Source organism: Arvicola amphibius, chromosome 4 (assembly GCF_903992535.2).
Source record: "Arvicola amphibius chromosome 4, mArvAmp1.2, whole genome shotgun sequence".
Classification (NCBI taxonomy): domain Eukaryota; kingdom Metazoa; phylum Chordata; class Mammalia; order Rodentia; family Cricetidae; genus Arvicola; species Arvicola amphibius.
In genome coordinates, this window is record NC_052050.1 from 115,441,388 (window position 1) to 115,461,022 (window position 19,635).

General features: G+C 38.7%; 1 protein-coding gene across 7 annotated transcripts in view; it reads left to right on the forward strand.

Annotated features, from left to right (window-relative positions):
* Clcn3 (chloride voltage-gated channel 3) overlaps positions 1-19,635 on the forward strand; it is an 81,015-nt gene that overhangs the window by 57,516 nt on the left and 3,864 nt on the right. For 5 of the 7 annotated variants that reach the window (XM_038325948.1, XM_038325952.1, XM_038325949.1 and 2 more), the window contains 6 exons: positions 1,992-2,072; positions 2,905-3,450; positions 5,105-5,291; positions 9,447-9,845; positions 14,287-14,503; positions 19,050-19,125. In XM_038325948.1, the coding sequence (XP_038181876.1) occupies positions 1,992-2,072; positions 2,905-3,450; positions 5,105-5,291; positions 9,447-9,845; positions 14,287-14,503; positions 19,050-19,125 (1,506 nt within the window). The remainder of the gene's footprint in view (positions 1-1,991; positions 2,073-2,904; positions 3,451-5,104; positions 5,292-9,446; positions 9,846-14,286; positions 14,504-19,049; positions 19,126-19,635) is intronic. The other 2 variants (XM_038325951.1, XM_038325954.2) reach the window with 1 other exon arrangement.

Sequence of the window (19,635 nt, forward strand, 5' to 3'; positions counted from 1 at the left end):
AACTCAATGTTCCTTGTATGATTTCCTAGTGTAAAGATCTGTGTAACTCATTTGTATAAATTGTATATTCGGATTAAATCTTGGATTTTTAGAATTGACTGTCAATGCTGGTTCAGCCAGGCTAGCTAGAACCCCTTTGCTTCAGTTGATTTCTCAAAGATCTTTCCTATTTTTATTCACTTGGCTTTTGACATTACTGCGTATTCTAGCTTGGAAAGTTAGGCTGTGATTTCCTTCTGGAGACAGTATCTAATGTCATGGAAAGTGGGTGTGGTACACAGAAATTTCTGAGTGCCTTCTGGACTTTTGGAGTCTAAGTCAGAAGCTTACCTAACAGGGAACTCCTCACTCGGATGTCATTTCTCTATGCAAAACCAGCATGAGCTTTTCTAGCCGACCGTGAAACTAGGCTGCAGCTCATATATTGTTGTGGGTGTTTCTAGATGAAAATCAGGATCCTGAGCAATTCTAGAGACTTGAGTTTCTTTAAGAGTCTTTAATTCCATTTTCATAATCTCATCCTGCAGCCTTAGATGGTGCAGAGATCTTATGGTTATTAAGGCCTGGCCTTTCCATCTCATCAAGGGTTACACTCAGGCCCTGGTCTTTCATCCTGTGGTACACCCCACATACGTTTTATCAGTTCATTCAAGATAAATAATTATAGTAATTTTTTTTGTTTGTTTTTTGAGACAAGGTTTCTCTATAGCTTTGGAGCCTGTCCTGCAACTAGCTCTTGTAGACCAGGCTGACATCGAACTCACAGACATCCACCTGCCTCTGCCTCCTGAGTGCTGGGATTAAAGGTGTGCGCCACCACCAACCAGCTAATACTTTTTAATTTTAGTATTGAGGTATTATTCTTGTATTGGATATAGAGATCCCCGAAGTGGAACATTTAAAAGCTTCATATTTTCATCTTTGAATGATAATTGTGATTTTATTACTTTACTTTGTATCAGTACTTTGGAAGTATTTGTTTACATTATAAAATTATGGCACTGCCATCTTCATTTATAAGCTAGAAAACTAGGGCTTAAACTGCTAGCAGAACTGGGTGGAGGTGGTGCACACCTTTAATGCCAGCACTCAGGAGGTGGAGGCAAGCGTGTCTGAGTTTTAGTTTTAGAACTCTACAGAGTGAGTTCCAGGACAGCCAGGGTGGTTACACAGAGAAACGATGTCTGAAGAGAAAAAAGAAGGCTAGCAGACATACTCAAGATTGTGTACAGTTAGTCACAGAATGTGAATTTACATTTCTCAGATTCTAAAACCTATGATTTTAGCTTTTGTGCTATTACTATAATTGTATATGTATGTTTAGGTATGTTAAAAAGCAAAATATCCAAATCCTGTATTATGTTTTAGGTGGTATTCTAAGTACTTTGTATGTATTTACTAAGAACGTTATCACTATCATTTTAGAAAGAAGAGGGAGTCTCAGAGAGGTTGAGGTTCCTACCATGGTTGTGTAGCTGGTTTGCGGCAAGGCAGCTTGATACAATTCATGCTCTTTATACAAGTATAACATTTGATGATTTTCCTTCAGATATTTACTGGATCAAAGTAGTGATAAGGATAAAGATTCCTAAGAATAATAATTCAGTAAGTTTCCAAAGAAATTACAGTATCGTTGATTGCCTACAGGCAGAAAATCAGCATTGATCAGGTGCCTCTAGAGAGATGCCCAGAGGCCCACAGAATGTGTGTGTGTTCTTCTTCCTTGAAACTTTCTCTGCAGTTGGGTTGGTGACTCAGAGGGGCTGCTGTTGGTACTTTTAGAATGATGCCTTGGGAACATACTTAGAGTGATATCAAGTGTGGCAGGATGTTCAGAGTGCTTAGGATAGTTAGAAATAAATACTTGCCTTTGCTTCATAAGGGGGATGTGTAAGATCAGAAGTGGCATTTGGAATAGCATGGAATATAAAGTGCGTTTGCTGGGTTTGAATTGATCAGGAAACTAGGAACAAGCCATGTTCTCTTTGTAGGTGCTGTCAGCCGCTTCTGCCGCAGGTGTTTCTGTAGCCTTTGGGGCACCGATTGGAGGAGTTCTTTTTAGTTTGGAAGAGGTATGTACAAAAACAGCATTGGAAATGACACAAAATTACATTTAAAATTGTATCTTGGTGTACTTTTTATTTTTGTAGCTGGTGTAATAGAATTTGATTTTGAAATTTTAGAAAGTTTTAAGTAATTCTCACGTAAAAAGTAATATATATAACCCGCAAGTACAGAAAATTATTTTAATTTTTTCAAAAAAAGATTTGTTTTAAATTATTTGTATGGCTTCTGTGGTCTTCCTTTTTTTTGTTTTTTTTTTTTGTTGTTTTTTGTTTTTTTTGTTTTGTTTTGTTTTGTTTTTGTTTTTCGAAACAGGGTTTCTCTGTGGCTTTGGAGCCTGTCCTGGAACTCACTCTTGTAGACCAGGCTGGTCTCGAACTCACAGAGATCCGTCTGCCTCTGCCTCCCGAGTGCTGGGATTAAAGGCGTGCACCACCACCGCCCGGCTTGTGGTCTTCCTTTTTGTATTTTATATAAAACTATGCCCATGTATGACTTTAATATTTTTTCTTTTACTTTTATAGAAGAGCTAAATCAACTCATTTTAATGAGTTAACAAGAATTTCTAAGGGGACATTTATTTTTAGCTGACATTATTGAATTAGATATGAAACTCCTTTTGAAAAATAAACAATTCTTGGTATTCTAAATGATTATTAGACATTTGCAGTCAGTTATTGTAAATTTGTAGTTACAGGATAGTCAAAGAAAAAACATTTTTATTAGGGTAAATCATATAAATTCACACTGCAACAAAATTTGAGCTAGCTACAATGAAGTTTATACTTGTAATAAAACAGAAAAAAATGATAGCATTAATTTTTCTTTTCTGTTTTTTAGGTTAGCTATTATTTTCCTCTCAAAACTTTATGGAGATCATTTTTTGCTGCTTTGGTGGCTGCATTTGTTTTGAGATCCATCAATCCGTTTGGTAACAGCCGTCTGGTCCTCTTTTATGTGGAGTATCACACACCATGGTACCTTTTTGAACTGTTCCCTTTTATTCTCCTAGGAGTATTTGGAGGGCTTTGGGGAGCCTTTTTTATTAGGGCAAATATTGCCTGGTGTCGTCGACGCAAGTCCACCAAGTTTGGAAAGTATCCTGTTCTTGAAGTCATTATTGTTGCTGCCATTACTGCTGTGATAGCTTTCCCCAACCCATACACTAGGCTCAACACGAGTGAGCTGATTAAAGAGCTGTTTACAGACTGCGGACCGTTGGAGTCCTCCTCTCTCTGTGACTACAGAAATGATATGAACGCCAGCAAGATGGTTGACGACATTCCTGACCGTCCAGCAGGTGTTGGAGTATACTCAGCTATCTGGCAGCTGTGCCTAGCACTCATCTTTAAAATAATAATGACAGTATTCACTTTCGGTATCAAGGTAAGTGCTCATGCGAGATGATACTGGAATAATTTAGAGATGTCCAAAATATTTGTGTATAATGAGAAATGAAATTTTATCCAAAATGATTACAATTCAGAGACCAGAATCAGAAAAGAACACATTGGTCTGAAATCAAGAAGTTTCTGATAACCTCTGGGGACAGTGGGGCAGAGTTTGTTTTTCTGCATTTTTCATGTTCTAGGGGCTGCATGCATTCCTTGGCTTATGTTCCCTTTCTTTCATTTTCAGAGCCACGGATGGCTGGCCAAGTCTTTCTGTTGTCTAACTCTTAGAAATATAAATCCTGATTTCACATAAAAAAAAAAAAACCCTAGAATTACTTTTAATTCACTCAGATAATACAGGGTAATCTCTTGTTTTAAAAGTCACCTGGTTAACAACCTTAATTCTCTGCAGTCTTGATTGTTCCTTGGCATGTAACATGTTCATAGATTCAGGAGAAGCCATTATTCTATCTTCTATACTTCTGTAATATGTTAGTGTAAATGGACACCACGGTCTCAGAATCAAATTGCTAGAGCTATCAACTCTGTGACTCTCCACCAAGCATTTAAAAATGCTGTGTCCTGGACCTTCGCTGCTTCTGAACTCACCGAGTACAGCTTTCTCCTGAGTGCAAACAAAGAGAGCAGATGTCAGTTTGCCCTACAGGGTTCCTCACATCAGGAAGCTCCCTTCCTGCAGCAGCTGATACTTGGCAGGGCTGGCACACTTTCACACCCTGTGCTAGTCTGCAGTAACGGCTTTATTTCTGTGAACCTGATCAGGAGCTTGATAGTTTTGAGTTAAAGGTTGCTTTTCTCTTGCCTTTTTAGTCCAATGAATATCAAATTTTAAAAAAGCTTAGTTTTATTTATTTATTTTTTTTGCAAAGTTAGTTAAAACAGCCATTAAAGTGTTTGCTTTTCCCCCCCCATAAATCCCAGCATTATTGCTGTCAGTAGATTTACACCAAGTATTCAGTGGCTGTAGCTGGCCAACCCCGAGGAAGCTGGAGGCAGATGGCAAGCCTTAAGTCCTAGGCTTTGGCCAGTGGATTATAACCGAGGACTGTGAAATGTATTTTAATCCTTTGCATTGTATATGTCTTTAATTAGCTCAGTACATGCCAATATGTTCTTTCCTTATCTTCCAAGAATTTCTGCCAGTAAAGATTTTTCAGTTTTTAGTTGATTCACACGTATATTCCATGCAAAATAACGGGGGCTCTGGAAATATTGCCTGACTGACACTGTACACTTGAAGAGTAATGTCTGCTGTCTCTACCATTTGTAAAAGTCTAGTGGAAGGACAGGCTTGGGAGATTACTGCTTCTCATGGAACACATTCAGTTTTATGGGAAACACCAGTCACTTTTTGCTTTTTACTCTGGACTACTGAAAATTTTGTTAGAGGTAACTAAGGATTCCCTAGGATAAAGAATAAATAAACTGTGACTTATTTTCTCTTTGCCTTAGAGAATCCACTTGATACTTGCAGAGCTGTCCACTTAACAGGATTTTGCTGTAGTTTTATTTGTACTAGGATTTTAGAATTTCATCATGATATGAACAGAGTCAATTATTAGAAACAAATCCATAGAATGTAGCTTTCCGTTACGTGATTAGAGCTGTGTTGCTTACTGTCACAGGTTCCGTCGGGCTTGTTCATTCCCAGCATGGCCATTGGAGCAATTGCAGGGAGGATTGTGGGGATTGCCGTGGAGCAGCTCGCCTACTACCACCACGACTGGTTTATCTTCAAGGAATGGTGTGAGGTTGGGGCTGACTGCATCACACCCGGGCTTTATGCCATGGTTGGTGCCGCCGCGTGCCTAGGTAATGTGATTGTGTTTGTTTGTTTGTGGATATTTGCAAGTCCCAGAAAGAAGAGAGCCAGTATTAATATATTCATGTTGATTTGGTTGCTAGAGGGAAGGGATGCAAGGTGGAGGGGAAGGAATAATTGTAAAAGAAATGAGCCACTAATATTCCAGTACTGGGTTTTGTTTTAGTTGTCTGAGAACATTTGTTTAATGTAAAAATTTAATAATAGCATATTTGTAATATTACATAATGTTTTATGACAGAAACCATCTTGGTACAACATAGGCTTAATCTGAATCCTGTCCAGGGAGACTTTTTTCACTGCTAAGGACCTGGCCTATCTATAACCATTAATAGAGCATTCTGATGACGTTTCAGAGTAATTTCACTTTAGACTCTGTAGTAGTTTATGGTCTGAGTAAAAGATTTGCTTTTCAGCCGTCTAGCATCTAAGGTACATTTGTAGAAAAATAAGAAACAGTAACTATTCATTTTAGTGAATTAAAAGCAAAATAATGACTCTAAATCTGCAAAAATATGTTATTTTCTCTGGCATGAAAAATTGTTGCGTTTTAAATTTAATTTTCCTAACAAACTTTGGTGTGATATTTAATAATAGTAGGTCCTTTGATTTTGTTTTTGCTCAGGGACTCAGAATCTTCAGAAGTGTAATATTAGGTGAAATTAAAGAACTGAATAATTTTCATCAAAGTAGCGAGTATTTCTTTAGCTTTCACCGTCTTTTTAGCATTGCGCTAGGTATAGTAAATGATAGGAGAAAAATGCTAGTGGCCGGCCTCTGGGAAGCTGCGCCCAGCACTAGGAAGACAACGTGAGTGCTGTCTGTGGCTGACAGTGCAGCGCCGGGCTTAGAGGGAACGAAGAGTTGAAGTCCGGGAAGGACACAATAGGAGTCTTAGTGTTTTTAAGTTAAGTTTTAATTGAGAAATTAATACATGTCAGCCTCATACTTCTCAAACTTTGGTCAAGATTTATCTTTGAGGCAGCTCTCTCAACTATCAGTCCACAGTTCTTTTCTTTGGTCTGCCTTCTTTCCACTTGAAGCATGAGCTTACTAATGACAATTCCAAATCCTCTGACTCCTTGGGATCTCATTTATTCAAGCAATTAACTTTAGGGTCATTTTTAATCAGACAGATCTGTCTGGTTCTCAGTTCCTAATACCATGTTTAAACATGAATGAGTTCAAGTCATATTCATGTTTTTTAAGCTGTTATGTGATGAATCATACAGACGTTTGGAATATTCTGATATCCAAGATAAAAATGTAATAGAGGACTGGGGAGGTAGTTCAGTGAGGAAGAGCATTTGCAAGCATGAGAACCTGAGTTCTAATCCCCAGCGCCCATTCCAAAAGCCAGGCTTGCCTGTGCATTTCTGTAACCCCAGTGTTAGAAGGTGGAGACAGGTGATCCTGGGAGCTCACTGGCTAGGAGACCATTCGGACTAAGGTCAGTGTAAGACTTTTTTTTTTTTTTTTTTTTTTAAGGAGTAAGGCAGAGAGCAGTAAAGAAAACAGCAGGTGTCTTCCTCTGGTCCCCGCCTATTCACTCACATTCATGTACTACACGTGTGCGCACACAGACACACACACTTGGTCTTTTGTTCCAATTTTAGTATATGTGCTGCCGAAGCGAGCACCACACTTGGTCTTTTATACTTTAAATAACTGTCTTGTAGCTCTTTCTCATAGACCTACATAATAGTTTTGTGACTAAGTAAGAGCCATAGAGTTACTCTCTGAGTAATTTCCAGAGTAATCTGATTATAGGAAGATTCTAATGCAAAGAGAAATTCATGTGAAAACACATTTGGAATTGATGCTTTGAAGAAATGTAACTGTATTATTTAGCACATTGTGAATATTTTGGGCAACAAGTTGAATTGGTAAGAAATAGACTGTAAAAAAATTAGTATCTGAGTTTACATCAGAATGAATTTATATTTGAAATTGTTCAGATTTGTTGCAAAGTTCTGGATTTGCCATTCTTGGCCTGATGGCTGGAAATGTTCCTTTAGTTCTTTGATATTTACTTTTCTCATCTATAAAATGGAAATACTAGCTTGTCTAGTATGATTAATCAGAGGATCACATGAAATAACATATTAACAGGGTTCAAATTAAAATAAGCGCTTAGTTTAAAGACAATCAAAAGCCTTTTTAAACTGGCTGGAACATGCTGACTTAGAGTAGATTCATAATGTATAGTAGTAGATCCTCCCTTTTTTAGGCTAAGAAACAAAAAAGTTTAATGAACTGACAAATTCTCCCTCCCTCCCTCCCTTCCTTCTTTTCTTTCATTTTCTTCGTTTTCTAGACAGGGTTTCTCTGTGTAACAGCCATGGTTGTCCTGCAACTCACTCTATAGACCAGGCTGGCCTCGAATTCACGGAGATCCACCTGTCTCTGCCTCCTGAGTGCTGGGATTAAAGGCGTGGTCGACCACCTCCTGACAACTTCTCAGTTTTTTCATTACATTTATATATTTACTTTGGGGGGTTTCAGAACAAGGGTCAGTGGACAGTTTATGAAAATCAGTTCTCTTCTGCCATGTGGGTCTTGGATTATTGAACTCAGGTCATCAAGCTTGACATCAAGTGCCTTTACTTGCCAAGCCATTGAGCTGGTCCATGTTGTTAAGTCCTTTGACCACAAGAACAACATGAAGGAAATGATGCTAAAGCCATTGTGGCTGTGAATGCCTGTCATCCCGCAGAAATGTGAGGATTGCCAGCTCGAGGTTAGCCTGGGCTACATAGTAAGACCTTGTCTTTAAAAACAAAAAGTAGTACTTAGTTGTACTAGTGACTTATGAAGTGGGTTGACCATCACAGGGTCAGAGTCAAGGAGGTAAGATACAGTGGTATTAAAGTGAGAGCACAGGGACTAGGGAGATGGCTTCCAGTTAAGAGCACTGGCTGCCTTTCCAAAGGACTTGGGTTTTATTTGTTGCACCCCACATGACATCAGACATCCTCTTCTGGCTTTCATGGGCATCAAGTGTGAACATGTACACAGATATAATATATAGGCAAACAGTTATACATAATGCATATATATTAAAAGTATATTTAAAAAAGGAAAAACTTTTTTAATGAAAGAATAATTTGGGTCCTGGACTAGGTTGGTAACAGTGAGAATCCTGAGCAAAGGACTCATAGGCAGGTATTTTACAGAAGAATTCAGATCTGTAGAGGTAATAGTGGAGATAGTAGAATAAAATTAAGTTTCCAAAAGAAATCGCCTAGATTGTCAGGAAGCACATGTGCAGGAATATGGGATCATGGAAGTTGATGACCCCTCTTAAGTGAAGAAGAGAGATTTGGATTTCAATTGTTTTCTTTGACAGCCACTTCAAGTTTGTTTTTTTTTTAATAGTTTACAAAACAAGTAGTAAGGTGTGGTGTTGTTAACAGAAAGACGGGAAAGGCACCAGTAGGTAGCAAATAGGTTAGGGTGACATTGTCAGAGAGTCACAGCTGAGAATGATTATCTGAGTCAATGAATAGATGCATTTCTCTCCTTTCCTCCTCCATCCTTCCTTCTTGGGATAATGGTTTCAAACCCAGGTCCTTATACAAGCTAGGCAAACATCCTTTCATTGTGTTAAGACTTCTCCCCCTCTAGCTCCAAAATAGATGAATTTTCTACCCAACATCACTTGCATTGTTAATAAATATCAAAACTTCAAAGTGTTTTACATATTTTGAAAAGACACAGAGGAAATAAACTTATTTACTATTCTATTATATGTTTAATTTATAAATTAGTAGCAAGCAAGAGAGAGAAATGATGTACTTATATTTAAGAGGTTTTAGTAAGCTTTTATAAGAGTAAAATTTATCTTCGCTGCAGTACGAAATCAAAATGACAGTCGTTTTTCTTGGTCAGCTGTAGTTTGATTTTTTGGTTTTATATAAAAGATTTAGGAATGTTACATTAATCATATCTGTGCTATAACTGGTTGGGTTTTCTCTGGATTGTATTAGAAGTAATGGTTATTATCCTAAGAGTAGTTGTTGGTTTTGGTGATAATGCTTTTCACTGGTCAGGGCCTGCCCACATTCAGCTGCCTAGTGCAAGACCCTAGTACTGTGGTGGTTAAGAGCCTGTCGTCTCTGACCAGTGCTGTTTATTTCTTTCAGGTGGTGTGACAAGAATGACTGTCTCCCTGGTGGTTATTGTTTTTGAACTTACTGGAGGCTTGGAATATATTGTTCCTCTTATGGCTGCAGTAATGACCAGTAAATGGGTTGGTGATGCCTTCGGTAGAGAAGGCATTTATGAAGCACATATCCGACTAAATGGGTACCCTTTCTTGGATGCAAAAGAAGAATTCACTCATACAACTCTGGCTGCTGACGTCATGAGACCTCGAAGAAGTGATCCTCCCTTAGCTGTTTTGACTCAGGACAATATGACAGTAGATGACATCGAAAACATGATTAATGAAACCAGCTACAATGGCTTTCCTGTTATAATGTCAAAAGAATCTCAGAGATTAGTGGGATTTGCCCTCAGAAGAGACCTGACAATTGCAATAGGTATAATTTCTAAAAACACCATCATGAATGTATATGCCTTTTGTGTAATAGATTTACAGTAGAAGTGAAAGCATTGAAGTTTAATTGAGGGGCAAGTGATGCTAATTTATATGCTTTGAAGTCTGAGTTCTCTCGAAAAGGAATTTAGGCCTCAGTGATTGTCTTTCTGTCTGGGTGGGAAGGGCAGTAAGAATTTTCACTTTGGTCAGCACCTCTAAATCTTCTTTCCTGTGGTGCCAGAGGTGAGAGAGGAGATCTCTAAGCCATTGATTTGCTACTCCCTAGTGTTTTGGGCAGTGCCTTGAACTAGGAATGTCAAACATTTGGTCTGTCTCAAGGTAATTGCCATTTCTCATCACCCTTCCCGCTCTCTGGGGGTCGCTTTTCCAGAGAAAAGGGAAAGCGGTGAGCGGTTCTGGAATTCATAGAGGAAGCTAAAGGAAAATGGTTGGGTTTTGAAGACAAGACAGTGCTAAAATTTTTACTAACTTATATTCTTCCCGACTGTGGATAGATGCTGCTTTAAACTTTAAACAGTCACTTGACAGAGACTGTTGCATAGGAAATAATGTTACTTAGGGAATGTGGTACGTTAGATACGTGAGATATCAAGGTGTGGCGTCAGAATGTTAAGTCAGAAGACTACTTTTGAACACATCTTGAATATTTGCCAGTGTGTACTTCTATAGATTTAAATTTTTTTAAATCTGTAGTAAGTATATGCTTATGTGTGTTTTTACACTATATGTTATGTATACATAATTATACATTATTGAAGGAAAGCATTGTCCATACTTAACAAAATATGATCTTTGAAATATCAATTTAGATGTATTCTCTTCTTAATAGAGAATTAATCAGAGAACAAGTTTTTAGAATATTAAATCCAAATGAGAATTTTCAGGTTATTTAAAATTTAAAAAAAGCATTGAAACTCTTTAAAAATCTTCTGGATCGCACTGGAGTTGAAATCTGGCCCAGCACACACCTGTAATCCTGTTGCTTTGGAAGTGGAAGCATAAGGGATTGCATGTTTGAGTTTGCTGGACTGTATCACAAGACCTTGTCTTTAAAAAGAAAGGAAAAAAGAAATATGTTGTTTTCTACTTCAAAGGCCTGTGAATGAATAACTAAAATAATTTAAAAATAAAGCAACTTAGCAGATATCATGGCACATTGTGTATCTAATCAGTAAGGCTGCTTAAAGTACTTTCTGCATTCAGATGCTAGTCATATTATCTTAAGCATTCCTCTTTTAGTTGACAAATAGAAACTAATGGTAATGTAATGCTTGGTAAAATACATGCAGTGTGGGATGTTAAACTGGTTGGTATTTGCAACTGCACGCTTATTTTATGGTGAGGACTAAAAACGTAAGTTTAAAATGAAAATTTAAAAATTAAAGTGACAGTTGTTTATTTGGGGTGGAGGAGGTTAAGACAGAGTTTCTTTTAGCCCAGGCTGTCCTCGATAACCTGTATATAGGTGAAGATGATTTTATAACTCTTGATCATGCTCCCTCCACTCTCACAATAAAAAATGCCGTTTCTTAAAATGACACGTTTAAAGCAAAGAGGCTGGGTATTCATTTCTGATATCTCATATCACAGAAGCACATTCCAAAATACTTTTTTTCCCTACAATTCAGCATTTTAGGGTAGGGCTGCAGCTTGGTTGGTAAATGTGTCTAGCACCAGGCTCTAAATTGCTCCTCAGCACTGCAATCAAGTAAAAACAAAACAGTTTAGTCATAAATGTGTTGGTTAAACATCTTGAAGGTAACCTCAGAGGCCAGCATGTTTTGGTGTCGCATTAAGGAGTAAAATCCCAGACTTCCTCTTGAGTTAATTTGACAAAGAGCAAGGTCACGGTTGCATTATCTGCTCTCTCCCTGCCTTCAGTCTGTCTGTAGCGTTCTGGGCTGTGTCATCTGTGTATGTATCTGTGTCTACCTGAATTCTTCTCTGTGTCAGACTGTCCCTCTTGCTATGTGGTGGTGTAAATCTGTCCTTCTGTTAGTGTCCCTCACAAAGGGCTTTGTTCTGTGTTGTTCCCAGAGTTTATGGCAAATATTTGCCTCTATAAAGTTCCTTTTGAATTGTTTGCTGTTTTCAGCAATAGCACAGTACACATACAGGCATGTGTTACTCTTGGTCAGGAGCATGGAAGAATCATAATTTAAGTGGAAAGCTATGCATTAGCTTAGGGTTATAAGCTAAGGTTACAAATGGGGACTCCAAGACAAGTCAGGTTGTTTGTTACATTGTTCTCTTAAAGAGGGGTTCAATAAACAGTCTGAGTACACAACAGGAAATCAGCTTAATTACAGTCTTAAGTGACCTCAAGTGTATTATTAACTGAGAAGTTCCAGTCTCTGAATGTGAGAGACACATTTAAATGTTTGAGTAGTTAGGGTTATTTTCTTTGGTGATATATTTGTTGTTGTTTGTATATTTAACATATCACATTGTTAATATTGTAGCTACATTTTTTTTAAACTTTCACTTTTCATTCTGGAGTTTAATATTAATATTTAATAATATTTAATATTATATACACCCCTATTACAGTATGCTAAATTTGATTGGCTATTCCTGATAACCTAATTGCATGTAAAAACTTTTACTCTTCATACCTTTATTTCTTTTTCTTTATCCTTCTCTCATACAGTACATCCCAGCCACAGTTCTCCTGTCTATTCCCCCTCCCCCAGATCCACTGCTCCTCTCTTCCCCTTCTGAGAGCTGGCCTTGTAGGAATATCCACTAAACACTATATAAGTCACAATGAGACTAGACACAAACCCTCATATCAAGGTTGGTCAAGGCAACCCAGTGGGAGGAAAAGGATCCCAAGAGCAGGTAAAAGAGTCAGAGACACCTCCATTCCCACTCTTAGGAGTCCCACAAAAACCCCAGGCTAAACAACTGCAATATATAGGCAACAGACCTAGCACAGACACGTGCAGGCTCTGTGATTGTCGCTTCAGTCCCTGTGAGCCCCTATGAGCGAGCCTTGCTTAGTTGATTCTCTGGGCAGTGTTCCAGTGTCTTAGACCCTTCTGGCTCCTACAACCTTCCTTCACCTCTGTGGGATTCTCTGAGTTCTGCAATGTTTGGCTGTGGGTATCTGCAGCTGCTCCCATCAGCTACTGGAGGAGGACTCTCTTCATACTCCTCTCTTTGATATTATTGATGTCACGCTGTCATTTTTATTCTGTGCTCTAAGGATATGTACTGTTTACACTGTACATTCAGTTGCCATGCACATGTTGTGTTCTTACGGGCTGAAAGCAACCTCAAGAGCCATCTGTGTTGGTCACTAGTGGATGTCTCTTCCATACCGTGACCATACTTTTCAGGTCGCCCATCTGCTGGCCTTTGGGACCTCACTTAGTGCGCTGTTATTCAGTATGTTTATAGCACAGCTGAATGCAGCTTCAGTAGTCAGAAAGACTAAGCACCACAAAGCTTTCATTTAAAAGCAGTAATATTCTCTTCTGTCTGGTCAGACTGGTGCTTATTATTTTGGTTTAAATATTTTTGTAGCAAAATTCATGTGCAAAATATTTTCACTGTAACTAATACTGTATTTATACACACATAGTTTTCAGTACATATTTACTGAAAAAAACAAGCACAGAGCTGGATGACTATTTCATTTGCATATTCTGTCCATGTTATGGGTTTCTATTTTCCTGTGTATGCTCTCTTGCACTTTCTGTCTTGCACTTTGAAAGGTGGGAGAAGAAACAGGCAGCTAGACACAGCACATTGGAAGGGAGGAGACATTGATAGAACCTTTATAAGTAAAACAGCCTAGCCGGGTGTGGCAGTGCATGCCTTTAATCACTAGGGAGGCAGAACTCTGTGAGTTCGAGACTAGCTAGTCTAGTCTACAGAGCTAGTTCCAGGACAGTCATGACTACTCAGAGAAACCCTGTCTCAGGGTGGGGAGTGGGTCAAAAGTCAGTCTTTATTCACTTGGGAGTGTAATTGTAGCTAGGAGGAGCCAGCTCATGGACAGTGGGGCAGTGTAGAGCAGAAACAGCAAGGGGGAAGTTTCTATTTGTATGTCCACTGCAGAATAAGAAACATTCACCATAAGCGGGCTTGATGACAGGTTCTGTAGTAAACAGCTCTTGTAATGTGTACAGGTTTTAGATAGAATTCCTTATTTCAAACATGCTTCCTTGTCTCTGCACTGAGAAAACAGTTCAGCACCATTGAAAAAAATCACCCCATGATAAAATTATTGTCAGGTTCCATTTCATTCAAATAGGGAAAATGGCTTTATCAGTTAATTCTCTTTTAAGTAGAAGATAGGAAAAAGGAAAGGGACCTTCAGAAGTCATAGAACTTGTGCCACATGAGCAAAGTTGCATTTAAGAAAAGAAAACCCATCAATTGAAAATATTTGCTCTTCTTTATCTCTTTTTCAGAAAGTGCCAGGAAGAAACAAGAAGGTATTGTTGGCAGTTCTCGGGTATGTTTTGCACAGCATACTCCATCTCTTCCAGCAGAAAGCCCTCGGCCATTAAAACTGAGAAGCATCCTTGATATGAGCCCTTTTACAGTAACAGACCACACCCCAATGGAGATTGTGGTAGACATCTTCCGAAAGCTGGGCCTGAGGCAGTGCCTTGTAACTCACAACGGGTAAGTTTAGCACAGCGCAAATCAGTTCACTCCCTAGAGTTACTGGTCCTTATTAACGGAATCTTTTCAGGGCAGAGCGTGAGTCAGGTCCCAGGCGGGATGTCTGACTTGGTTTGGTTATAAATTCAGGATCTCAAGCTTCACTCAGCTGCCTGAGTAAGGATGTCAGCTCTGCTGTTGTCAAGGATACTGTGTGTCAGAGTTGGAGAAGAATGAAGAGCTTGTTGAGCTTAAGGTGTTTTTTACCTGGGGGTGGGTACTGGGCTCAGCCTGCAGGGAGCATGGCAGAACCAATTCCTTTGTGCGTTTCATTTCTAGTGGATAGCTTTGACATACATCTCCTCCTAGATATTCTGCTATGTGCTATTTGAGCCAGTATTTATCATTAATTAAATAATATACAGAATTTGTTGTTTAGCTAAAAACTTCAACAATACTGTTCTTCTTTTTCTTTGTTTTTTCCTACCTTCTCCATAACAAATCTGCCCATAAACTGAACTGCTAATGGCATACAAGCATTCATGTATTTAGAGCCTTTTATTTCCATTATATTAATTTTCTTAGTAGAATTATTTTTGTTGTTACTGAGTCAGGGCCTCACTGTGGCTGGAAGGGTCTGGAATTTGTGATTCTTGTGAACCTCATGAGCACTGAGGTCACAGGCAAGCACCTTCTTGCTGGTGACTTGGTGGAATTCACATTGTTTCATGTGAAGTCATGGACAGAAATGCTAGGAAAAGGAAACAGATGGTTTTCTGGATTCGCTATGAACTGAAGGCTCACCCTGAATAGTGTGAAGCTGAGTAAATGCTGTACCAAACAATCAGAGTCACAACAAATTTTAAAATTTTGTATAAAACATGTGGGTAACAGAACACATGACCCCTCTATTGAGTAAGGGGGCTTAAAAAAAAACACAAAAACAAAGGAATATAATTTACTGAACATTTCATGCCTTTTTCACATAATTCAGCACTCTGCAAACTAGGTCCTATTTGGCAGGTGTTTTGTTGAAGTTAGTGTCCCAGCTCACGGAAGCCCAGACTCCTGCTGCTGTTCTCCAGTATTCTCCTGTACTATCCTACTTATTGTCAGACTCGTCTCTCTTCATGATCTTTTAATCTCTTATAACATTCTGGGCCTCTATAGTAGACCATATTGACTTAGGAATACCAGTATCATAGGTGTTTATACTTTTATTTAAAAAAAAAAGCAGAAAGTGGGAACATTAGAGCCATGTTCAGTGTTTAGCTTCTGAATTATAATATAAATAAATCAAAGATGTGTTTCATATAATACTATGGTCTACAGTTTTATTTTGTTTACTATTGTCTAATTTAAAAAAAATGGTACCTAACGTCATTGTTTAAAACTTAATAAATATTGGTTTAACAGTGTATCTTTCAATAAAGCTTGACCTTGTGCCCTTTGAATCATTATATGACTCAATTGGACACTAAATTTTCATAAGCTAATGCTCTCTGCCTGGTGTACGTTCTCTTCTGTACTGACAAATACCAGTGCTATTCTGTAAGTGGTGAGTAGCCGTGACCACAAAGCCCTGCTGTGGAGGTTAATTTTCACATTTCACCTTACTGCTTAATTGACAGGACTTTGGCAGTACAGATCCTAGAAAGGAAAATAGTTAAGGATTACATTATTTTTTAAGGGGGATAAGAGTTAGTTACATACAATTTTATCTGCTGCTGCTGCTGCTGGCATATATATAAAGTAAAGGAGCTTTCATCCTCCAGGGGGTCATTGTCTCAGACTTCATCCTATTTCTTATTTCTCCACAGAAAGTAAGTGTATTCAGAAAGAAAAAAGATGATATGGAAAGGAAAGTCTTGACTTTATTGTCTATGAACTACTTACGCAGCAGGGTGTTTATTCACAAAGTTGTGGTTAAAGGCAAGAAAAGCATGTTTGAAAGGGAACCATGCCGTTCTCAATAGTCATGTGTGCTCCAGCCTCGCGTAGTACCAGCAGGGGAAGGAAAACACAACAGAGTTGGGACCATAGTTGCAAGGGGGAGAAAGAATAGAGAAGTAGTGAGAACTGTGCTGTCATGTTTGATACTAACAGAACTCCTCAGAATCCCGTAGTTCACAAACAGGATGGCCACAGCGCTGCTAGAGATCCTTGTCCCAATTCTGTCTCTGAGGGCTTCTTGGGAACTTCTCAGAACTCTGGAGATGTTGATGTTCTTTGATTCCCCAACTGTCAGTGATGGAATCTTAGCCATCCTAGCTTGCCTGAGAATCCAGACATTTTGGTGGGGTGAGATAGGATGCACTCTTGGGATTACTGTTTCTTGGAACACGCTTTGGGAAATGTCAGCTACTGACATGTTAACTTCCACCCCATTACTCCCAGTTCAAAATGCAACACCAGTTATTCTTAAACATATGGCATTGATTTCCTCTTGCCCTTTAGAACTAAGAGTGGCACTGAAGCTGCTTTCCTTCTCAAGTCAGTCTCCTTGGTAGAGTCTGCAGCTGTCTGCAAGCATCCCAAGGTGGCTGCTTGGTCCTTGCAAGTGTATCATTCTCCTCATTTTGCCACCCAGTGACCGAGCTTACTAATACAAACTATAAACTGAAATTAATCATTTTACTTAATTGGATAACCAAAGCATGCACAAGAGTCAAACTGGTGTTACTGTATTTTATTAAGTGCTACCATAAAATCTACTGAATTTATTGCTTAAAATCCTTTTTATTAACATGTAGTAATTGTACAAAATCATGGATTTTATTATATTTTTATACAAGTGTACAATGTGCATTGCTTATATTCACCACCACCCCAAAGTAAAAAAGAAGAAGAAAGAAAGAAAAAAAATTCTTAAATATTTTTCCAAAGAACATTTCTGTAGTGGGCAAATGCTCATTTTATGTGGTAGAGTTTTTGAGCTTATTGGAGAGGTTGTTCCCATACTCTGAAAACTTCACTACATTGAACCTATTTTTGCCTTTAAATGTTTCTGCCCAAGCCGGGCGGTGGTGGCGCACGCCTTTAATCCCAGCACTCGGGAGGCAGAGGCAGGCGGATCTCTGTGAATTCGAGGCCAGCCTGGTCTACAAGAGCTAGTTCCAGGACAGGCTCTAAAGCTACAGAGAAACCCTGTCTCGAAAAACCAAAAAAAAAAAAAAACAAAGAAAAAAAAATGTTTCTGCCCTTCCTGCTTCCAGCACTAGCCATCACTGTTTTATGAGGGAAATATTTGTAAAGACCAGACTGCTTTGAAGTCCCGTAGTGACCCTCTTTAAGAAATCAGGCTGGGCAGCGGTGGCATAAGCCTTTAATCCCAGCACTCAGAAAGTAGAGACAGGCGGATCTCTGTGATTTTGAGGATAGCCTGGTCTACAAAGAGATACCTGTCTCAAAATATCAAAACAACAGCAGTAGTGATAATGCGGCGGTCGGAGGAGTTTGGAAATAACCAAAATAGCCTTTTAGAATAAATCAGTTTAATAAAAGGAGAAAGTGGGATACACTTACGAATCTGAGGTTCCAGGGACGCAGAGAACCTAGCGGAAGAAGAAGGGCTGGGCCTATCCCAAACCGGGTTCTTAAAGGTATCTTTTGCCCCTGGAGCGGCCACGCCCCTCAGACAAGGGATTGGTCAGCCGCCCCAACACAGTAGCAACAACAACAAAAGAAATCAGAATTTCCAAGACAGCTTAACAGGGAAGTTAACTTAAGCAGAGAAATCACTAAGGAAATGCCTGATTATTCTGAAGACATTTGAGATGGGCCCCTGGAATTTATACAAGGTATATATTAAAGTCAAATTCGGTTATTTGTTATAAAGTTAAGCATCAAAATATTTAATATTTAAAAGTAGTCTAGTTAGGTAGCCTAATGAGAATTTATGAAAATCATTTTGTAAGTGTAATATAATAACTGTAAACTGAGACATAATTACTTAGAGAAATGTGCATTAAAAGTCATTTTGACTTCTACTCATAAATGTTTTATTACCATATTATAAGAAATGGGATTTCCTGAAAATGACGTCAGTAGTATTTACATATTTGCTCTTCCTTAATTGGAATTCCAAATAAATAGTAAAATCTAGGAGATTTAAGCTTTCTTAGGCATTCAAACTCGCCCCCCCAACACACGATGCTAAGGTAGATCAAATAACTTTTAGCTAAATTGTTATCTTAGAAACTGAAAACCGTGTTCATCCGAGGAGAGGACACTGAAACCCATCTCCCAGTTTTCGAGGTCTGCAGCTGTGTCGTTAAGTTTCCTCTGTAATTTTAGTTTTAGTCATCTTCATAGTTACTATTTTAGTCACACTTTCATTATTTTGATTTTTAAAAAGTAAACCCCACCCTTAGAAACAGTATTGTGTCACTTTTGAAGTTAGTAGGGTGTCTGAAAATGGAACCTAGATTTTTAGGTCTTATTTTTATCTCAAGTTCATGAGAAGCATTCTTATGGTTTATGTTATTTCCTTCTCTCATTTGTCATTATGATTGGAAGCTCTTTCAGTTTGACTTCTCACAGTTATTAGCATAATGATCTGTTTCAGGATTGTCTTGGGGATCATCACAAAGAAGAACATTTTAGAGCATCTCGAGCAACTAAAGCAGCACGTGGAGCCCTTGGTGATTAGCTGTCAGCTCTCCTCACTAGACCCTTAAGTCAGGAGGCATGAAACTTGTGAACTGGCAGTCCTCCCACCCACCATGCACCAGTCACAGGGCTCTTGCAGCGGATGTCTGCGAGGTCGTTAGGTAGACTGTCTAAAGTCCGTTCTTAGAAAGTAAGCAGCAGCTTACAGTCATCAAAATTAGGTAAACTTTAAGAACTTCAGAAAGTCTGATGGTTGAATGAGGAGACATTATTGGACATGCTTAAACGTGAAAAGTCTGTCTACCTTAGTGGATTCACCGGTCTCTGAAGACTCCTGACTGGTTAAAATAATGCCTGCCCTGTCACACCCCAACCTCTTTTATGCTTCCTAATCTGTGGTAGTGTTGTGGTAAATCTAAGCTCTTTTGTGACTTTAACTGAGCTTAGCAAGTAGAAATGCTGACCATTTAATTTTTTAGTGGGCACACTAACCGAGCACATTGTGAATGTATCTGCGATCATAGCATTAGTTCCCTTTCTGC